We start from the raw sequence: 21,531 nt of genomic DNA, 5'->3' as shown, positions 1-21,531 counted from the left end.
TTTGCGCACTTATTTTGAGCAAGATTAAATAGGAAAGATTAACTTTCCTAATACAGTGCATTATTCTCTATAGTCACATCTTTCTTATTCTGATATTAAGGAGCCATTCCATTTCTCTGATGACATTTTTATCTTCTCTTTGCATTCTTCTCAAAAGCTGTGTTATTTATTGAATTTGTGATGGCATACAAAGGGATGAGAAAGAAAAATAGTATAAAACCCACATTTAACAAATAGCAAGGGCATGCTGTTTTTCTCTCATGCAGATGAGTATCTTATTAGCATCCATTTTTCTTTTCACAACCTTACTTTCCCTGTCTTTTCCTTTTGGTTCTGCCTCTCTTTTTACCAAGCACTTTGGACTCATCTGTTTTTTCTGACATTTCTTGGTCTTTGTGATCACCTCTTCTTTTAGAACTAATTTATTTGATTAAGTCTGTCCCTATTGCCCTTTAGTCTCTCTGGCAACTTCTCCAGGTGTTACTTTGCCATGAGAAAATTAAATGTAGAAGAATATCTACATTGACGGTTGGTCAAAATGTCACCATTGATACGATATTTTTCTTTTGCTTCACCAAATGAGGATAAATCCATGTCAGTCACCTACTTACCACCACCTTGGGAACAAAAGAAATCCTGGGCTTGGTCTTTCTCTCCCTAACACCAAGTGCAAGGGTCAGCATTGGCCTAGCTAGCAAAGAGCCACCAGAACAAGGGATGGAGAGGTGTTTGGTGGGTGTTCAGCCATATGGCCTCTGGGCGAGCAGTGTTCTATCTCTACACACCTCTTCTGTCTCCCAACAAAACATCTGCACCGAGAAAGCCACCAAAGTTCTGCTGGGGCAGGCAGCACCTTGCCTCACCTTGGCATGTCTTCATCCCACTTGCACACACAGAGCCACCAGTGCATTCTGTGAGGGCAGGCAAGCTCATTGCCTCTTGGATCTAAATCTGGCTGTACAGGAGCGTGTGGCTTCACAATTGTCTTCTGCATTTTCTCCTTCCCCCATGCAGGCAGTTGCTGTCATTTTTCACGAGGTGAAATGTGCACTGGTGTTAGATTGGATGCTGAAATTCACACATGTTCCCTAGCCAAAGTCTGAGGAACTTCTAGCTGGTGTGTTGTGTTGTTTTGTGGTTTTTTTTTTTTTTTTTTTTTTGAGACGGTCGTGATGCTTTTTGCAGATTTAATTTTGAGAACGAGGTGATGTAATGCATTTTTTTAAAGGAAAAAAGAAGAAGAAAAAATAATAAGCCAGCCACAGGAGACTTGGTAAGCCACCGCTCTGCCCCTGGGAACACCTGTTGAATGTTCGCCAGCTTCCCCCAGCCTCTCAGTAGCACACCCCAACTCCCCTAGATCGCCGGGCTGCCCCAGCGGTTTTCACAGACTCCCGCCCCACAGCCGCGGGGCTCCCGCCGGGTACCGGTCCCAGCTCGCGCTCGGCGCCTCCTCCCGCCCCGCCCCGCCGGCCTCGCACACCGCAACGCACACACACGCGCACGCCGCCGGGGCGGCTCCGGACCCGGCCGCCGGGGCGCGGTGAAGGGAGGAAGGGAGGGAGGCGGCAGCGCCGGGTCACCTTCCCGGCCGCTCGCTCGGCTCTCCCCGCCGCGGGTGCGCGCTGCCCCGGACATGAGCGGCGCCGCGGGGAGCGGCGTTCCGCACGCCGGGGAGACGCAGCGGGAGCCCAGCGTCCCGCTGGAGCTGCCGGCCGTCGCGGGAGAGGCGAGCGGGGATCCCTCGGCGGAGGGGGAGAGCGGCGGCTCCGGCGGCGAGGCGGGGGCGGCGGCCGACGAGGAGCCGGAGACCCGCTCGGTGTGTAGCAGCGAGAGCGGCAGCGGCAGCCACCCCGGCGGGGCCGGCCCCATCTGCAAGATCTGCTTCCAGGGCCCCGAGCAGGTGAGGCGGCACCTCGCGGAGCGAGCCCCGATCAGCACCGCGGACAGCGCCCGGCGCCTTCCGCCCGCCGCCCGGTGCCGCCCGCCGGCAGCGCTGCCCATTGGGTCCGCCAGCAGCGGCTGCTGAGCGGCGCGCCGTGCCGAAAGCTCGGGGCAGGGCGGGGAGCAGCGGTTTGCCGCGATCAGCTTATGCGCCGCTTGTCCTCTGGTCATCACGTTCGCTGTCTCTCCCCTCAGAGACTTTAAGTATAGAAATTTCTCTGGTTCCTATTGTCCTTTAAAATTAGAGTGTTTGTTTGCAGATAACGCTAAAAAGGCGTCCAAGTGTCTTCACGGTCATTACATTACAGCAGAGGGTCTGCAGCTAGCAGTTTCTACCTGGTCTTTTAGTTTAGCTGAAAAAATCCTTCTAAGGAAATAAGCAAATAGCCAATTTGTAAAATGTTGAAATATATGAACTGTGAGGGAAGTGTTTAGTTAGATTACTTCTGGTCCTGCCTGATAGCTGGCTTCTCTGATCAATATTAAACCCCACTCAAGGAACACGATTCCCTGTGATGACATCAGTTTCTTTCCTAGCAATGACTGGGGGAATACATTAAGCCACTTTTGGTACCATGTCATAGAATCATTAAGTCTGCAAAGATCACTAAGGTCATCTAGCTCAACTGTCAACCCATCACCACCATGCCCACCAAGTCATGTCCCTCAGTGCCGTATCCACACATTTCCTGAACACCTACGGAGGCAGTGACTCCATCACCTCACTGGGAGGTACTTATTTGAGGTACGCTACTGTTGGCTGATGCACAGTAATCTTTTTTTTCACATAGATTTACATGCATGCATAGATAGTTACCTTGCTCCGTACTTCCAGAAGCACTTACATCTTTTTAAGATGGGTTATCTGTTGAGGATTACCATGGTCAAGAATACATGCTTATTATTTTGTGTATTGAAATTGGAGCCGATTCATAATCACAGAGGTGTAAATGCTTTTGTATTGAATACACACATGCACAAAATATTTCTGTACAATTCATGCTTTTGTGTTGCCTTTTCAGGGTGAATTGTTAAATCCTTGCCGCTGTGATGGGTCAGTACGATACACACATCAACTTTGCCTGTTAAAGTGGATTAGTGAAAGAGGGTCATGGACCTGTGAACTCTGCTGTTACAGATACCATGTTATAGCAATTAAAATGAAGAAGCCTTGCCAGGTAATTTTTGTTAGTTTTCAAAAATATGCATTTCCAGTAATTTTTGAAAAACAAAATAGTGCTTTTATTTTAAATGTTTTGAAAAATTTGGTGAGAGTCTATATGCTTCACCATTTAGCACCAGCACACCCACTTGAGGTTAGGTTTTAAGAGCAGTTGTATACAAAAACATGCGGTTGTTTGATTCTGGTATGTTGTAGCTTTTGTCTTGCCAGATAATTGGTCCTGAGAGGTTGCTAAATCCTGTAATTAGATAAGTCATGTTGAGACACAGCAGAAAAATTTGGACTTCCCTGCTTGTCTTTCTAAACTTTAAAAATATTTCATATTTTGGCAAAGACTCAGTCAGAAGTTAATTTCATTCGTTCTTCTAGTTTGAGGTCCAAAAAAGTAAAACAAGTTGACTTTTCAGTCCTAGCACAGTCCAGAATAGAAGGATGGTCTTTAAGATTTGTCCACGAATGGCTGATTCAGAAACTGAAATGTGCCATAATGTTTTTTCACAGATACCTGCATCAGCAATGCAACATGCAGCTGGAAGTTGAAATGTTACAGTGGTAGCATGTTGAGGGAGAGGGAAGGGACAATTCAAAGCTTTGGGAGATCAGTTGGGAAGTCTTAACTCCACTTTGCATATCAGAATTCTTTAGAGACTTTAAATTCCACCCTAGAAATTGAATTTCATATATCTGAGGAACACATTTAGTAAGCTACTTCTATCTTTTTTTATTTTTTTTTTAAATTTTGATCTTATGAGTTCCTGAGGGCCAAAGCACTTGGGTAATTTATGAGTTTGAGAGGACCTTTATAGAAAAGGCATACTTGCATGGTAACAGCAGTTTTGTGTCAGTGATAAGCATTTGTGGATGTAGGATATCTGGAAAACTTGTGTACAGCCGTTCATACTAAGTACAAATTCTTTCAGAGCCACTTGTGACTTCAAGGCTTTCCTTAATGAACCCACAAAAGGAATTTTTATAAGCTTTTCTGAATAGAACCTAGATAATGTAAAAAAAAAAAGTCGTGGATTTGTAAAAGCCTTCAGAAATTGAAGGTAGTAGATTTTGCTTCTACATCGACTTGTTAGTTTGGCAGCTCAGCATGATATTCTGTTTGATCCTATTGGCTTTTTAAAATCTTTTTAAAATCTTTATTTCCTGTATATTCACAGCAATTGTATCCTTTTTCCTAGCAAGATTTATATTGTTATAAACTGTTTGCAGTGATAGTCCCTGGAAACAGTACGTTAACGGCGAGGGCATGGAGCAGTTTCCTGCAAGCTGGCAACTGGTACAATTTGAGATCCCCAAAGGTAGCCTTAGTATCTGCAGATATAACATAACTTACAAGAGGCTCTGGAACAGAGGCAGAGGCCAAGTGAGATACCAGGGTATATATGAAATATTTTTGGACCTGTGCAAAACAGAAGAAGAGAGTTTCAGTGGATAACAGCAACATTTGGCCAAGCTACGAGAGAACAGAAACAACCTGAAGAGCAAAAAGATAATGTCATTCTTTTCATCAGTTATAGCAGATTTTATTTTATTTATTTTTTTTCGGAGCAGGGAACTAGATTCAGGTATCTTTTTTTTATAGCTTGTAAGAATAACTGACTTGTTCTTGATGCTGTTTTTCTTTTTTATAGCAATGACTTATTTTTTTCATTATTCTTGACAAGACAGGGCACAAAAAGATTTCATGGAGCTGCATACTCAAATCACAATTCCTGTTGCATTCCTAGGATCAGATTCCTGAAACTCAAAAGGTTTTATAACTCTTCAGAGGGACATCTGTGTATTTTGTTAAGGGCAATCAATCTTAATGTGTCCTCACCTCTCTTCCATATTATTGACTATGACATTTTTAATAGCTGCCCTTGTTTAAGCTTTTGGACAGGTTCTGGATCATTTGCTTAACTACACTAAAGTCCTTTTTAAGGTAACTTTTAGGTCAGGTTTTATAAAAACCTAAAGGTCAGAGTTAGACCACTTCAATACAGAAATAGTTTACAACATCTTCATTGAAGTAGTGAATGTAGTTAGAAGTTCTGAAGCAAGCGTTACGTTAGATACAATATTTGCATAGGATTTGTTCACTGTCTCTACAGCTGCCAGTATGCTTCAGTCCATGGCTCAGAATTGTCTCTACCAGTCTTTTATGGATTACATCTGTGAAAACTGATCTTTCAAAGAGACAAAAGTGTTATCTACCAAAGTAACTTTTCCTCAACTAAATTGTCTATGCAAATTTACACCAGGTCCTCAGGTTTACTTTTATCTCAGTTATTTATGGAATGTCACAATGCTTACAAAGTAAATAAATTTTCTATGTTTTCATACAGAATATTGAAATATTTGTGAATATTCCACTTAAAATCTAACATTTTCCATGGTTTCTGTTGCTTCATGGCAGGGAAGGTAATCCCTAAGGGACCTCTTTGGAGGCAGTACTTTCAAGGAAAAGAATTCGCTGTGCAAAGTGACTATTTCCATAGATTTTTTTCAGCACCACTTTGTATATTTCAGCGACTGTTACTTAATTCCATTTTAAGAAGCCAATAGTGGAAGCACACAGAATTTTCATACAGGACTAGGTCTTAAACAAACAAAAAATTAAATTAACCAATGGGCTAAGAGTGGAAGATGAGTGCCTAAACAAATTGGTGACATCTGCTATGACATTTCACAGAGAAATGCAGTTTGATCCCTTTTTTCAGCATTCTTCTCAGCATCATATCAAAGAAACATATTCAACCTTGGACTAATCCTTTAATGAATGCGCATGTTCATGTTGCTGGTCTTAATTCTTATAGCAAAGAGGAATTTGATCCAGTAATAGGGAAGATCTTTATATTAAGAAATCAGTAGCAAAAAAATACCCAGAATTATAAGAGGAGATGGAACAAATAGTAGCTTAGGCAGGGAATTTTGGATGTTTTTTGAGATAAAAAGAAAGGAGAAACTTCAAGAGTCTGACTTGAAAATTTAATCACTTAGAATTACATTATAGATTAATGAGTGGAAAGAAAGTACTAGTGGAAATAATGTTGATATTGGTTTGTTACGCCTTACAATTTGTAAGGATTTCCTTCCTAAACAAAATATAAACATTGCTTTATTTTTTAGAGCTGCATAATTATTAAGCTGTTATTAAATTCGTTCACAAGGCTTGCAGTTAAATGTGAATATATATCTGCAGAACGTTCCTTTGTATGATTCAGAAATAATATTTAAAAGTGAAACACAGCCACACAAAGATTAGGAAAATATGCTTTGGTGCTAAAAACATCCCCTCTATAAAAGTTAGCAATAAATATATTTAGAGAATGGGATTCTTGTAACTGTTACTGTAGTCTGTCATGAAGTTACAACTGTGTGAGGTATTTAATATACTCTGCATTTGTGTTCATTAACATATTATGTTCTAGTACTTCAGATGAACTGGACTTGTTCCAAAATTGGTACAGCAAATTGGTTTGATAATTTAAAAGCTAATTGCACGGCATTTCATCACCTCTTTTCTGAAAGCAGTAAAACAATCAGTTATTTTAAAAAAGTAAATTCTTCATTGTTAGGTCTGATTTTTGAATACAGACCAAAAAATTGAGGGTGGTAGTCACTGTTATTTAAGCAAATATGTAATTACTTGAGGTGGAATATGACGTATGAGTTCCGTGGTTCTTAGAGGCTTATAATGTGATTATTAATGTCTAAGATATTCAACATAAAAATTATGATGTTCAATAGTTTCAATGAATTATAGGCTGAATTTCTCAAATTTTGTTGTTGTGAATAGTTCTCACTTAATCTGAATTATCAGATTAATTAGATGAAGGATTGTGTAGCAGAATGTAGGTATATGTGTGTGCTTTATATTAAAAAATGCAGAAATTATTAACTTCTTTAGATATTTAAATTTCGAGGCCAGTGTAGTAAATACAGTAAATGTGTAATAAAAATTATCTCTAATGACTGTGCTCAGCTGGATGAAAGCATTTGTTTTTTGTAAGCCATAACTAAGAAAGGGAAAGGGTGAAGGCTCAAATCTCCATTTGTGCTTTTTAAACCATACCATGTTCTAACAATAATCTAGTATTAGTGCTATTACATTGCCTGTAATGAAGATCCAAGAGGATACGTGGTGTTATTCACTGTATCTTGGACTATTTACAAAGCAGTTCAATTAAGAGAAAAAGAAAAAATCTGTGTGGATATATTAAACTTGTCAAATAAGCAGTAGTCTCTAAACACTAACCGCTTTTAAATTTTGTTGTGTTTTTGGCATCTCAAATGGGATGACTCTTAAGAGGATTCCTGAGAAGAAAATAGGGTTTGCAGGCACCTTTTGAATGTGAAAGCAGCAAGGAAGGGATGTTAGAAAAAAATACTTGGCTGAGATAGGTATTACGAACTGAACAGAGGTGAGACTCAGTGTCTGAGTAATCATTAGAAGGTAATTAATACATCAGTAAAAGCCTGAAAGTACATCTTAACAATCAAATCTTTTTTTATTTGGTGTGATGGAGAAGAACCCGTACAGGGGTGACAGAAGGGCAGTAACATGGTCAAAATAGAGGGCTTATAAAATTGTGTTTCAAGCAGTCTCATATTTGCTGAGAAAATTACATTTGTCAAGAGCTTAAAAGCTGTGTTACAGTAATTGAGACCTAAGATGAAAATGATGATGAGAAATTAAATTTTTAAATATAGTATTATATATGTAGTATAGAAAGTGCCATAGAAACATTGTGAACAGGAAGACCCAAATAGATATTTAAAAAGATATTAACTGGGTTACAGAACAGATTCATAGGTTGGAGAAAGGCTGGAACGTGAAAATTTTGAGATCCATATATACCACATATATTAGTTTTGAAAGGGGAGAGCAATCTGAAACAAAAAAGATTGGTCATTCAGCTTAGACAAAGTAGTTGTATATTTCAAGCTCCTTGTTTTCCTAAGCACCTACTTTCAACCACTTCTAGGGAGAAGCTACTAGAGTAGGTGAAACTTTTGACTTGATACAAGCTGAGCAGTTCCAGTGACTTGTGGAAACTGCTGAACATCAGTAGCAATGATCTGAAAGTCATAATATAACAGAGAACAAAATGTAAGCAAATGGACTAATTCTGTCACGGTAATATCACAGTAACGATTTGGTAAGAATAAAGAAGAATTGATAACAAACGCTGGATGTAGACCTAGGAGACAAGCTATTCTAAGCAAGGAATGGCTGTTTGTTTACTGTGAACACTGAGCCTTATTTGTAAGCCCAATGAAGAGAGATGATACTCATCTAAAAGGTCAGAGTGACAATCAGCATAGGAGCTGAAGCCATCAGGAAGGAGCATGGGAAATTGTAAAAACAACACTGAAGATGAAAGGAGAGGCTGAAACTGAATGTTTTTAAGAGAACAGACAATAGAAGTTTGGTGGAAGGGAAGGAAGTTGATTTCGTACTAGAGAGTTCTATGAGAGAGCTGAAAGTAAAGAAGAGGGTAGATTTAGGTGAGAATCATTAAAAATGGAAAATCATATGTTTGAAAACTATAATTCAGCTCAGAAACTTGCATATTCCTATCTAGACAGGATTTTAGAGGTGTATGGTGAAAAAAATATGCTTACTTGATGGTTGGAATAGCTGAAAATTGAAGTGGTAATCCAAAAGGTTTACTCAATACTTGGGATATTGCTAGAATGGTTGTAGTGTCACCAGCAAACTCTTGTGATCATCTTTCCTGATTCTCTATGTGCTCATACTTTGCTATTTGGAACATTTGGTCAAATTTGGCATCTTAACTGATAGGACATCTGTCATTCTTGTCGGAACATCAGCTATGGCATGCAGGGAGATAGACAAGCCACTCTGGTGCTTATGTCTGTTTATTTAAGATAGAGGATTTGCAGTAAAAAATAGGTTACGCAAATAATTTTTAATTATAGCACAGAGAACAATTTTGTACTAATATGTAGATAATGATTTTAAACTTACCATAGCTAGATCACTTGTGTTCTTGCCAGATCGGTCATTATTTTGAACTGTGCATTAAAATAATTGAATGCATACATAAAAATAAGTAGAGCATTCAGAAAAAAAACAGAAACAAAAACAAAAAAAACCCAGCACCAACAACAGGATAGTATTAAGGTGTGAGGATATTCCCCTTCTATGTTATTCTTTTACTTTATATTGCTCATAAGAAAAACCAATTGATTTCTTGTTGTATTCTTTGAATGCTTGCATAGTGTGGAAGAGCAATTAACATTATGCAGACTGCAAACTGTGCTTGAAAATATAAAGCACTAATTGCTGATGTCAACCCGATCCAGTGATAATACATATATGTATATTTAAAGAGTGTTGTTATCTTGGTGTATTATGGAGTGAGTTAACTAGTTTAAGGAAAAATAGTGGATTCTTTCATAACTAAAATTTTCATGGGGGAAAATGGCTAGTGTTAGTCATGAAACTCACTCAGAAAAATACTTAACAAATTTTAAGGATAGCAAGGATGGGAATCCAGTTAGCCACATAAACATAGCTTCTGGCATCTTAAATACTTAGGGTATCTAGGTAAACAGAAGGCCTAAGATAAGGTGTGAGACTTGCTAGTCAACTCAAAACAACTCAGTTTCTTTGAGTTACTGTTTTTTGTCTTTTTTTCTTAGTTATTCCTAATTGATTGGATATTTCCCAAAGAGCTTGATATTCTAGCCTAACATCGATGAAATTTATTTAGCAGTGAGAGGTATATAAGCTTTCCAAATACAAGTTTCTTTCTTTTTTCTGTAGTCCAGAATCCCGATCATTCATTTCTTTAATTCCCATCACCGGGGCTTAGTGAAAGAATGTTACAACCAATTATTATTATTATTACTATTTTTCCCCCAGCAGGCTTCTTCTAACTCTTAATAGATAAACTTGTTAATAAATGATAGTGTACTGCTTTTGTACTTCGTTTATGATTCCTTTGCTCATGCTTGCTTGGCAGCATAACTAGCCTGGGCACCAAACATTATCAAAATCTCCTTGCTTCTCTACCATTTATTCTGTGTCACCTGTGAAATGCTACTGTAGTTTTTCCCACAACAGAAATATATTGAAGAAATTGGGCTTTGGTGACTTCATTTTAAAACTTCCTTTTAATGTTTCTTGATTTTGAATTTTGTCAGTTTCCAATGAAGTCTTCAAAGCTTTATGTAAATAAGCAGTGGTATTGCTAACTGCTTTCTTATTCAGTTGGTGAGATAGCTTTTCAGACTATTGCACTCACATGTTTTATGATTTTTTGTCCCACATGCAGATTCAAATCTAGTGTTTGGTATTTGGACTGGAGACTCTTGTTATTTGTGCAGAATATACAGAAGACAGTCCATCTCTTTTCATGCCAATAGTGCAACAGTGAAAGAACCATTTGACCTCAGTTCTTCTGAAGTACTTGTCTGAGTCAGAGCACTCTCTCTGCATCGTGAGTTTTTCCTGCACGATTCTTTTTCCATAGGGTTCTTTGCTTTTTGTTGTTTAATTTATTTCATCTTTCCTCTTTATTTTCATTTTTGTATTTCTTCTCCAGGTCACGTTTGTTTACATTTCAATGAGGCCAGTGGAGAATGAGTCTTGGAGTTTTAGCTATACAGTTTTCTTTCCACTTAATAGCCTTTTTTCCCCTTTCTATATTTTTAGATATTTTTATGGCAGTGTTTTCCCTCTAGGGCAGTATTAAACTTTGCCATTTCTGTGATGAGCACTGGTATTCCCAGCACTGGGATATACCATACTGATACCCACACAAACTAAATTATTGGAAGAAGGCCATATCCTAAGTTAAGGTCTTTTTTTTTTCTTTTTTTTTTTTTCTGGTCTTTAATGCCCAAACAACAAATAAAATTCCAAAAGTAATTCCTTAATTGTTTCAGACAGTCATGACCTTCACCATCAAGATAACATGCTTGCTAGCTTCATGCATATTTAGCAACTATGCTAACACTGGAAGAAGAGTCCTCTGAGCACGACAAAGATCTTGAAGAAGATAAATGCCATAACATTGTTATCCAGGAAACTGTATTCTGAGAAAATGAGAGTACACTTCCATATGCCTTCTCTTCTTTAATGCTAGGGAAGTTTCTTCTGCTCACTAGGGAAGAACGGTCAGGGAGAGTCTACTTCTTAATGGGACATTTTATATATCTCTAATGGCCATTATCTGAGCAGTCTGCAATTTACAATCTACTATACCTTGTGGTTACTTCCAGCACGTTGTGTTCCTTTGTGGATGACAAGATTCAGCATCTCAATTTCAGGGCTGCTGTTTCATAGGAGGAGAGCAATCTGACATATTTTGCTTGAAGGAATCAGCATAACACAGTTGTTCACTGTATCTTGTCAGAATAACATTAATAGAATATAGGAGTCCTACATATGCAGTCTTTTCCTACACTTGCAACATTGTTCTCCACAGAACCTCTTTTTTCAGAGGCCTCAAGAGTTATTTGAAACTCCAATAATTTAATATCACCTTCCAAAGAGGATACTTTGCTCGTACTGAAATATACAATGATGACTTTAAATCCTCATAAGATTTAATAAAGAGAGTCTTTTTTCTTCAAGTGTCACAGAGTATTGCATATCATCTCACTGCTTTCTGAAAACTTGCACCAAATAGTAATTTGATTAATTACTGATATCATCTGATGTCTGTCAAAATTGAGGGGAAGATCTTCATTCATTATATGGCAAGGGAGCATCAAATGCTTATGAATTTCAAAAGTCTATTCTTTCTTTAGCTTTGGTTAAAGATACAGAAATATGTAGACTAGCTAGAAAGGATGCCTGCTTCAGAGATTTTTCATTAGTAAGAGTTGATACAGTTACCAGGTACTTGAATGTGTTCAGAGATTTGTGGATTCACTAGAAGAGTTTATGGCTATGGCAGTTTCAAAAACTCATCTATCCACTGGCTATTGTCTTCATACTTTTGTAGATCTTGTTATGAATGCCATAAATCTAGCCATGGCAATTAGGACCTATAAGATCTAAGAACTTCAGCCTTCTAGCCTAGATTATTTCTGAATAGATGCAGTTACTTTCGGATGTCTTGCTGTTTACAACATGACATAAGGGAATCTTTGTCTTTATTGCAGAACTGTCATGCATTAGCTCCTCATGATAATCTTGAGAAGGTTCCTTTCTTCCTTTTTTGGGTTCAGAAGTACAGGCACCAATTCTGTTCACTTAAAACTCTTCCAGCATTTCCACGGTGCTATGTCTCTGAACTTGAATTAGCACATCTAAAGTGTGAATGTTATGCCACGCCTTTGTCTCAGCATCACTCTCTCCTACATTTTAATCTTCTCCTAACTTCATTCATGAATTGACCAGACTAACCACCAGATGAACCACAGTTGCCTCTGACTTACAAATCCCGAAGGCTGTGAACCTTGGTTATGACACTGAACTTGTCACTCTCTACTCCCCTCAGTAACTGCACTGATTACCACCTTTCCAAGTTTATAAAAGAAGTCAGAAAGATTCTTGGGATAGAAATCTCATTTAGCAGAAGTTAAACTGTCTTTTTTCTTTCTGGTAATCAAAAGAAGTCTAATAACATTTTCTTTCAGGGAGGAGGGTATTATAGAATACATTTCATGATATGAAAAGGAAAACGACTTTAGAAAGTTAAATAGCTTACAAGCTCAAATTCACCTGTTAATTTGCACTGTTCTAAAAGAGTAATTAATCTACAACTCTCATGTTTATTTTCATGAATAAATCAAAACACTTTCTGAAAAAAATATGTATGTGCTATGCTTGATTGTACTGTATGGTCTGTCTGTGGCATTCAACATCTCTGGGGGCATTAAGAGTCCCCTAGTGGCAGCTGCTTGACTGCCTACTGGAGAATTCTACCATTGGACTCAGTTGGCATCTTAGCTGAGAGGCTGGGCCATGAGTAAGCGTTCTAAAAGCTACTCCTCCATTAGAAGCTTTCCAAGGCTTGTTTTCATAGTCACAAAAAACACAACAACCTTTACCGTGTGGTGTTAGGGCTGCTTAATCATTTCCAGTTCCCCTTCTAGAGAAATGATTAATTCCTTTTCCCATGACCTTTTCTTGGAATCTTTTCTGTGCTAAGGCTAGCATTGCAGAATTGGTCCTCTTCAGCAGAGCACAACAAAAGATGTCTGGTGTCAGCGTCAGAATTGTGTCCATTTAGGGTAATATGGTTAGGTTGCAGTTGGACTTGATGATCTTTAAGGTCTTTCCCAACCTGAGCAATTCTGTGATTCTATTATTCTATTTTCCTGATTTTTTTCCCCATACATACATTTGGGATATTAGGCCACAGCCAACATTCTCCACTTCAGAACTGCATGATAGATAAGTTAGTAACAGTCAACCAAATCTGCATGACTGGGCAAACCTCCTTGAAGAATATTAGCTTCTCCCTGTACTAGATGTCTGAGCCAGTTATCTCTTTCATTCTTTGAGCCATAAGATCTTATACTAACTGTTTCACAATGCATATGATGTGCGCTCCTTTAGCTCTGTCTTCATTTATCACTTTTAGGTGCTCTGCACTTTCTTAGTTTACAGTCGTGATGTTTCTGAGAGACTTGTGAGTTTTGTTCTTATGAAAGAAGCAGTAGTGGAAAGGGATCTATATTGTTATTGATAAACTTGTGGTTTCGTTGACTGAATTTTTCATTTAGATTTTATGGTTTCCTATGGCTATCACCCATGCCATAAAATAACTTCAACTGAAGTTCCTGACCAGGGCAATGCCAGATTTCTATCTGGCATGCTTTCTTTATCAGTGTTTGAAGATACAAGTTGCTTACAAACTTTGGATATCAAGGGACTTTTGAAGATCTGCTTACCTGTTTCTGTCTGTTCCAGAGAGGTGAACAAGAGCATTCTACATAGAAAATTTTTTGAAGTGTCTCAGGACATTTCAAATTTTTCAAGTTGTCTAAGGACTTCCTATAGGATCACTGGAGTATTTCTCAAAGAGCAACCTAAACAAACATCAAGTCCTATTGTTAATATTGTTAAGGACTCATGCAATGCAGCTGATTTTAAGGTAGAGCAGCTGATGTGAAAAGAAGACCAACACCTTTGTCATATATGATTATTCAATTTAAAGAGGGGACTGCTGTCTAGAGAGACAACCAAAATACATACCGACACATACTTGAAAAATAATTTGCAGTAGTTCTAACTAACTGAACAGTAGTTCGTTGATACAAGTATTTTCTTTGTATACAGCTTGTTACATACCGTTCTTTCTCTTAGGTGCATCTTGATTTGAGAGAAAACAAGGGTATTTTTATGTATTTATTTATACTGGAAGGGATGTACATAGGTTATGTATGAGTCATATAACCACTGTTAGACCAAGAGCAATTTATAGTTTAAAGGCTACCAAGCACAGCAGTATGAATTGGATATAACAGTTTTATTATTAAGACCATTGCTTCTTGTAGTGTTATGAATGTTGATGCACAGTAAGCAAGAAAGCTGTGTATTTCCAGTGCCCAGCCCAAACTATTAGAAAAAAACTAATTGCTAATTCAAACAATATACCTACCAGCTTGAGGCCATGATTATGTAGTAATACCTAAAAAACTTACTAAGACAATTGATTTTTAAAATATTAATGCTTATTAAATTAGAATCGATAGTAATAATTATTGCTGCTAGAAATTGTAAAATGCATACATCATACTAATAGGTATAATCATTGATGCATTGTGCATCTTTTTATATCATGGTTTAGATATTGTGTATAATGTATAATAATTAAAACAAAAGGAAGCATAATAAATGAATTTTTCTATTTGGCCAAATTTTCAAGCAATATGCTGCTTACTATATTAATTTGCGTAGTCTGAAGTCATCTAATTATGACTGTTGTCTTCAAGTGAAGATTTATTGCAAATGTAATTGATTACACAGTCAATCTAATTGATTTGTCAATCTAGTACATTAATCTCTAATTGAATTTTAAAGCAGGTTTTGCCAGATTTTGTGCAGGCCAGAACCTAGGATTGCCTTCTCCATGATTACATAGTGGTTGATATTACACTGCCATATCTATTGTCCTACTTTTTAACCATTACCCAACATATATACATCTTGCTTAGGGATTAGGTGAGGCAACAACCTTAACTCTGAACTAAGGTGTGTTTTTTTTTTTTTTTTTTTTTTTTAACTTTACACTTTGCCCTCAAAATCTGAGGTGCCCTTATTTCATATATTTATATATCACAAAGAAACACAGTCTTCCCTCAAAGGTTTTCCTAGGGTCACATGAAAACATTGATACAATTCTATGAATTACTCTTGGTTATGACTGAAAGGCCAAACAGCCTGAGCCCAATACTTACAGTCAGATGTTTTCTTATGAGGTACTTTTCACTACTGACACATGTAGTTGCCATAGAACGAAAGGCAGAAGACTGGATAGTGAATGTCCTTCAAATTCTGTACCTAACAGATGCTAAAGAGCTGGTTTGTGCCAAAATTATTGAAAAGAGCCCAATTCTCAGCTGTGTACGTAGCTTCTTCAGGATGTAAAAGAATCCAGTGACAACAGATGAAGATGTATTACTTGATCTCTTGTCTTACAGACTTGAACAAACAAGATGAAGATGGTGGAATGCACTAAAACTCTGCATACTCGAAGCACAATGATACTTAACAAGTTCTTGATCATGCTTATCCATTCAAATTTGTTTGTACACCTACATTTTTTGTCTCTATGGTTAACATCATTGTGTGTTAGGCCTAGATTGGAAAAATATATTAATACTTAGCATTTTAACTCTTAAAGTACTGATATGATATAGAAAATTCCTTGCAGTCATTTTCCAGCAAACTCAAAACTCTGAACTCTAGAATTCCCTACAATTCTCTACAATTCCCTAGAATTGTAAAGCATTTCTTCCACCTTCACATCATTTTTATCATTCTTTTTCAGGAAAGACCATGGCCTCTTTGTCAGCATTCAGTACAGCTGAGGTAGACCAGTGTCAGAAATAGGTTTTCATGCTTTGTGCAGTATTAAAGTCACGTCCCTACTCAATCTTACAGAGGTGATATGAGTACAGGAATCAATTAAGCTGCTTTCTCTTTGGTTCAGCAAACTTGTGTGTCTGGTATATATGAATTGGAAGTATTCCAGTAAATGACTTTGAAAAGTCATTGCATATTCTGAACAATGTGTCAATATCATCATTAAAACAGCATCTTACAAGGTGGAAGTTTAAAATCTTGCTTTAACTCAGGTGAAGAATGGGTTTGAATGAAGGCCTTGCAAAAGGAAATGCATCAACCATTAGGAAGTAGAATATTTTCAGGTTAAACCCTTTATCTTTCATCTTGTAAAAACTATTTAATTATTCATATTGTCAAAAAGACAGAGAAATAGGAGCTAACACTCTTGGAAAGTCCAGTTAGCAGATGAAACATGAATTTCAGTAAATGAACTGGAATTAATAGTCGAATACTTCAACACAGACAAGAAGGCACAAGCAAAAACAGTCAAGAACAGATGATCCCTCTTTATACTGATAGGTGGTCAGGGCATTTTGCAGGTGAGGCTTGTTCCCTCCCTGCTGAACAGTTTTTTCAAGACTTTTGATGAGTGTACTAATATCTTAAGGAGTTGCATGATCTTATCCTTATGGTCAGCTTATTTTTCTCCTTTTAAACCTACTCAACCATACTAGCTAAAATTTGCAATTAGTTCCTCTCTCCTAAGAGAAAGAAAATACATCTCCAGAGTTTTTTAATACTATTATTTCATATCCAAAGCAAACTAGATTTCCAGGATTTCTAGGCTTCTGGTCACTCAAAAATCCATGATGCATCCAATGCAAGTGCAGATAGTCTACTCTGCCAGGTACAAGCAATAAGCCAACACTTCCAGGAACTATCAGCTAAATTCCATGTGGGCTGCATAGATGGAATAGGCCTCCCCAGTGAATGTTATGCTTTCAGAATGCCCAAAGTATGAGTACTGTTTTCTAAGCAGACCAAGAAGTTGCATGCAAGTTGAATTATCTATATTCTTGACCTAAAGGCCTCCCATTGCTTGATAAGCACTTCCATATCACAAGCCATTCTGTCAGACTCTGCTGCTATCTGTCACACGGCAACAACATAGAATGCATTATTGGTGCGAAGGTTCAACCTGTTATCCCATACTACCAGCATCTGCCTCTGACATTGTAGGCCAGTATAAAAAAAACAGGAGGCTGTATATTCAGTGAATATAAAGGTGCTATAATTATGAAATAAACCAGAGAGTTTGACAAAGCAGATTATAATAACAAAAAGAGAATAGATAGAAAGCTTACTCACATCCTAGGCTTGCTATAAAACTCCTGAGGATGGATCTCCAGAAGAAATCCTTCCCTACTGGCAGTCAGCTCTTAAATGGGTCTAGGAGAGGTGAGCCAGGCTCCACCCCTTCTGGCAGCACAGCTGAATTGCCTTCACCTGTACTCCCATGGCTCACTCGTTGCTCGCCTCAGGTGATCAATCAGAGGTTCAGGCCATGATTCAGCAGTTCCCATACAGAGGCATTACTTTCAGAAAAGCCCTTTTAAAAATAGAAGCCTATGGTGAAAAGGGCATTTCAAATGTCTACATACATATACTCAATCCTATGCATTTTCTGTCCAAGTAGGTCAATAAGTTGATAATATCTCTGCATCTTAAATCATGCAAATAATGTTATGTGCATACTGCAAAACACATTAGAAAAATTATCTGATCATTTAGACTACAGTGAATACACATTTCAAAAATGATATATTGGACCTGAATCATTGAGTTTTTTTACTTCTTTAAGTTTTGTTCATAAACAGATTGCAAATCCTATTGTGCATAATGAATGTCTGTGTTTAAGAACTTGTTTCTGTCACAGCTACCTGTTTCTAGCAGCCAGAGAAAGTAGAAGATTCTATAAAAATCTTTTTGAAGTCATATAATTAATACATCTTTAGGTTAATCAAACTATGTTATAATAGGTCACCATAAGGTTGGTTCACCACCAGCTATTTTTAATTACTTTTACAATAGATACACATTCCAGAATGACTAGAGAGAACAAGAGCCAACCATCAACTACACTCATTCCTGTGATGGCATCTAAATAGGCTGTCTCTAAGTGACAGAGCAGATAGTTGGTGGCAGCCATGTCAAACTACCACATCAAAATTCAGCAGAGATTATAAGCATCTTCAGAGAATTCAGAGCAGACTAGTTGGTATATTATTGTTCAGTACTATATCTAATTTAGGTTAATACCAACATGATAAAGTTGATGATGAACCAATGTGCACACCTGTGCTACTCCTTACTATATTTTAAAATTGGACACATTTTTATAATAACTCAGAACCTTAGTTGCATTGAATTCTAGATTACTACATGAATTCAAAAAAAGTGAAGGGAACCCACTGTTTATGATCACTTGCTTGAAAAACCCAACACTGAGTCAAAAATTAAGTAAGTGTTAAAGGTATATATACTCAAAAGATAATGTTACCCTTCACAAACACAGAATAGTCCACATGTGTCTTCATAGACTTATAGAATGGTTTGGTAGGAAGGAATGTAAAGATCGTCTATTTCCAACCCCCCTGCCATGGGCAAGGACATCTGCCATAGACCATGTTGCTCCAAGACCCATCCCACATTGCCTCGAACACCTCTGAGAAAGTTTTCTGTTTCATCACCTGTTGCTAGTCTTCCTGAGTGCATATAGAACTATATGCAGAGGGATTACTCTCTGTCATCTAATCTGGCCAGCCATGAGGAATTTTCATATGTTCTTTATTAAGGATGTAAGAAAATCTGTAGTTTCAGTGCAGACATTTTTCATATAAAGTATTTTGAGTCCAATTTCAGTCTCAATGAGTGCTTTTAAGATCACTTTTCTGCCATGCATTTTATGACAATCAACAGGCTTTTATAAGGCACAATAAAAAAAAAAAAGATAAGTTAGTATCGATTTATCATCGAAGATGATGAATCTTTGAATAGCCTATCAATTTTTATGTTAGTATATAACATGCATATTTCTTCATTAACTTTATTTTTTAGCAATTAGCCCTTCAAAGCAATATGTTTCTTTCAACTTCTGGAAGTCTCTACCTGAAAAAATATGAAATTATGCAGTATTTATCCTTAATGGAGCACTTATGGGAACAATGGTTTTGGGGTTAGAAACAGAACTACAGGGTTCATTAAATGTACCAGACTCCCAAATGATTTATGAAAGGAAGAGCAGTGGTAAATAAAAGATTACCAAAGCCAAACATAATAAAGTGTCAGCAGAAGTGAGAGTATAGGGAATTCTCAAGGGATGAAAAAGCAGTGCTATATCAAAATCAGAAGTCTGGGTATGGCATAGAAGCTCATAACATTACAGATATGATGGGGATCGATATCAAACAGGATACTATTTCACAGAAATTTAAAGGAGATTTTTTTTTGAAGAAGAAGAATCCATCTATGAAAAATTATTATTATTTTTGTCAAGACACAAAATATTTAAAGTTTTCTTTTAATTTTGATTTTAAAGCAAAATGCCAGTTTGTATCAAAATACTTATTTTTTATGGTTATGCACTTTATTGAAGTGCATTGGTGGTTCAGTGGTAGAATTCTCGCCTGCCACGCGGGAGGCCCGGGTTCGATTCCCGGCCAATGCAACGGAAGCTTTTGCTGCCCAGGGAGGTTGTGGATGCCCCGTCCTTGGACGTGTTCAAGGCCAGGTTGGACGGGGTCCTGGGCAACCTGATCTAAATGTGTATGTTTGGCCCTGCTAGGCAGGGGGGTTGGAACTACATGATCCTTGAGGTCCCTTCCAACCCGGGTGATTCTGTGATTCTGTGTGATTCTGTGAAGCTTACAATAGGAAAGCTGCATAGAACTTTTCTGATTTGTTAAAACTTAGCTAAAAGAACTTAGTGTTTATGGGGATGTATAGTCAGCAAATGACAAAGACAAATTAGGAACTCATAATTTATAATCTTGAGCAACTAAGAGTTACAAAGCAAGTTTTATGAAGAAAATGTGCAATAATTTTATGGAAATAATGGATTTCAATTATGACATACCAACAATGATACTTTCAATTTGAGATGTTAAATAATGCAGACTGTTAAATTCTAAATGCAATTTCTTTACTGCTGATTCTTTTATCACATTACTTTTGTGACCTCTTTATCATAAACAGTTACTTTAATACTAAAAGTTGAAGTGAGCAGAACACATAGCAGGGCATGCAATAAGGTGAATGATCATAAGAAATCAAATAAGGCTTAACTGTCTTTGGTATTTAAACAGAAAAATTCTTCTATCCCTAAGCATTTATCAGAGTGGGCACTCACACACTGTAACTACACTTTGCATGAGACTTCAGACAGTAGAAAGCATTGCGACTACGACTGCCATTCCTCTTCATAAGTTCTGTTATAAAATGCGGTGTAACCAAACAATACAGTCCCATGTAGTTCCTTCTCATTGCCTAATGGCTAGTATTGTCTATGGCTAAGTAAAGAACTAAATCTTTGGAGCTTATTTACATACGAATAGTGCAATAACTATAGAATACCTTCTCTACGTGAAAAATATGCTTGTCTCAGTTCAATCTGCTTGCTTTTATAATTCATACCTAAACACAATAAAAGCCAAAGGAAAAATGAAGCCATATATTTTCTGAGAGGCAATCTCAGACTAAGTTTCTAAAGCAAAATTGCTTGGGGGCAGAGGGCCAGGGAGAAGAAAGTTTCATTTCTGGTCGGTTAGACATCAGTATCATGCAAGGTCTTCTTGCCATTGGCACTAAAGAGCTACATACACAGTAACCAAAGCCCTGAATCTGATCATGTAGAGTTTAACACCTATCTACCCTACTCTGTCACTGTTATGCTGTTGGAATCTTACAGCAGACAGCCTTGCACTAAGAGATAAGTTAGTTTTGTGTAAAACTGTTTGGGCTCCTTGAGTGCCTTCCCTATTACATGTACCACCCTTCCTCCCCTGTCTACTGTGGAATCTTATTGATTAGTTTAACTTAGAAACTGTACTGATAGGAAGATAAAATATGTAAATTGCTTAGAAACTGCTGACCTTCATATTCAGGAAGGTGGAGGAGTATAGTTTCTTTTGTACAGAAGAAAGGCAACAGACACCACAAAGGTCAAAGCAGCTGAGTAATAGTAAAGAACATCCAACCCCCTTTATGAGTTCTTGGTTGTTGTTTTTGTTTGTTTGTTTTTGTTTTAATTGCTCACTGATTTTTAAAGGCAAAGGAATTAGGAACCATGATCTGTGGAAAGCTTATGCATTTTCTCAGTAATTGAAGTGGCTCCCCTTCCTGGTTGGTAGCATAG

The 21,531-nt window shown here is 37.5% G+C and overlaps 1 protein-coding gene across 1 annotated transcript in view; it reads left to right on the top strand.

The window, feature by feature from the left end:
- Nucleotides 1–1,636: 1,636 nt before the first annotated feature.
- The window catches only part of MARCHF11 (membrane associated ring-CH-type finger 11), a gene marked incomplete at both ends in the record, with an annotated part of 29,952 nt that continues 10,057 nt past the window's right edge, over nt 1,637–21,531 (top strand). The window contains 2 exons of the mRNA XM_079533767.1: nt 1,637–1,903; nt 2,967–3,122. Coding sequence (XP_079389893.1) covers nt 1,637–1,903; nt 2,967–3,122 — 423 coding nt within the window. The remainder of the gene's footprint in view (nt 1,904–2,966; nt 3,123–21,531) is intronic.

The sequence above is a fragment of the Tetrao urogallus genome (assembly GCF_951394365.1).
Source record: "Tetrao urogallus genome assembly, chromosome: 3".
NCBI classification, from domain to species: Eukaryota; Metazoa; Chordata; class Aves; order Galliformes; family Phasianidae; genus Tetrao; species Tetrao urogallus.
The sequence above is the reverse complement of the archived record's forward strand: the minus strand, read 5'-3'. Positions and strand labels throughout refer to the sequence as shown.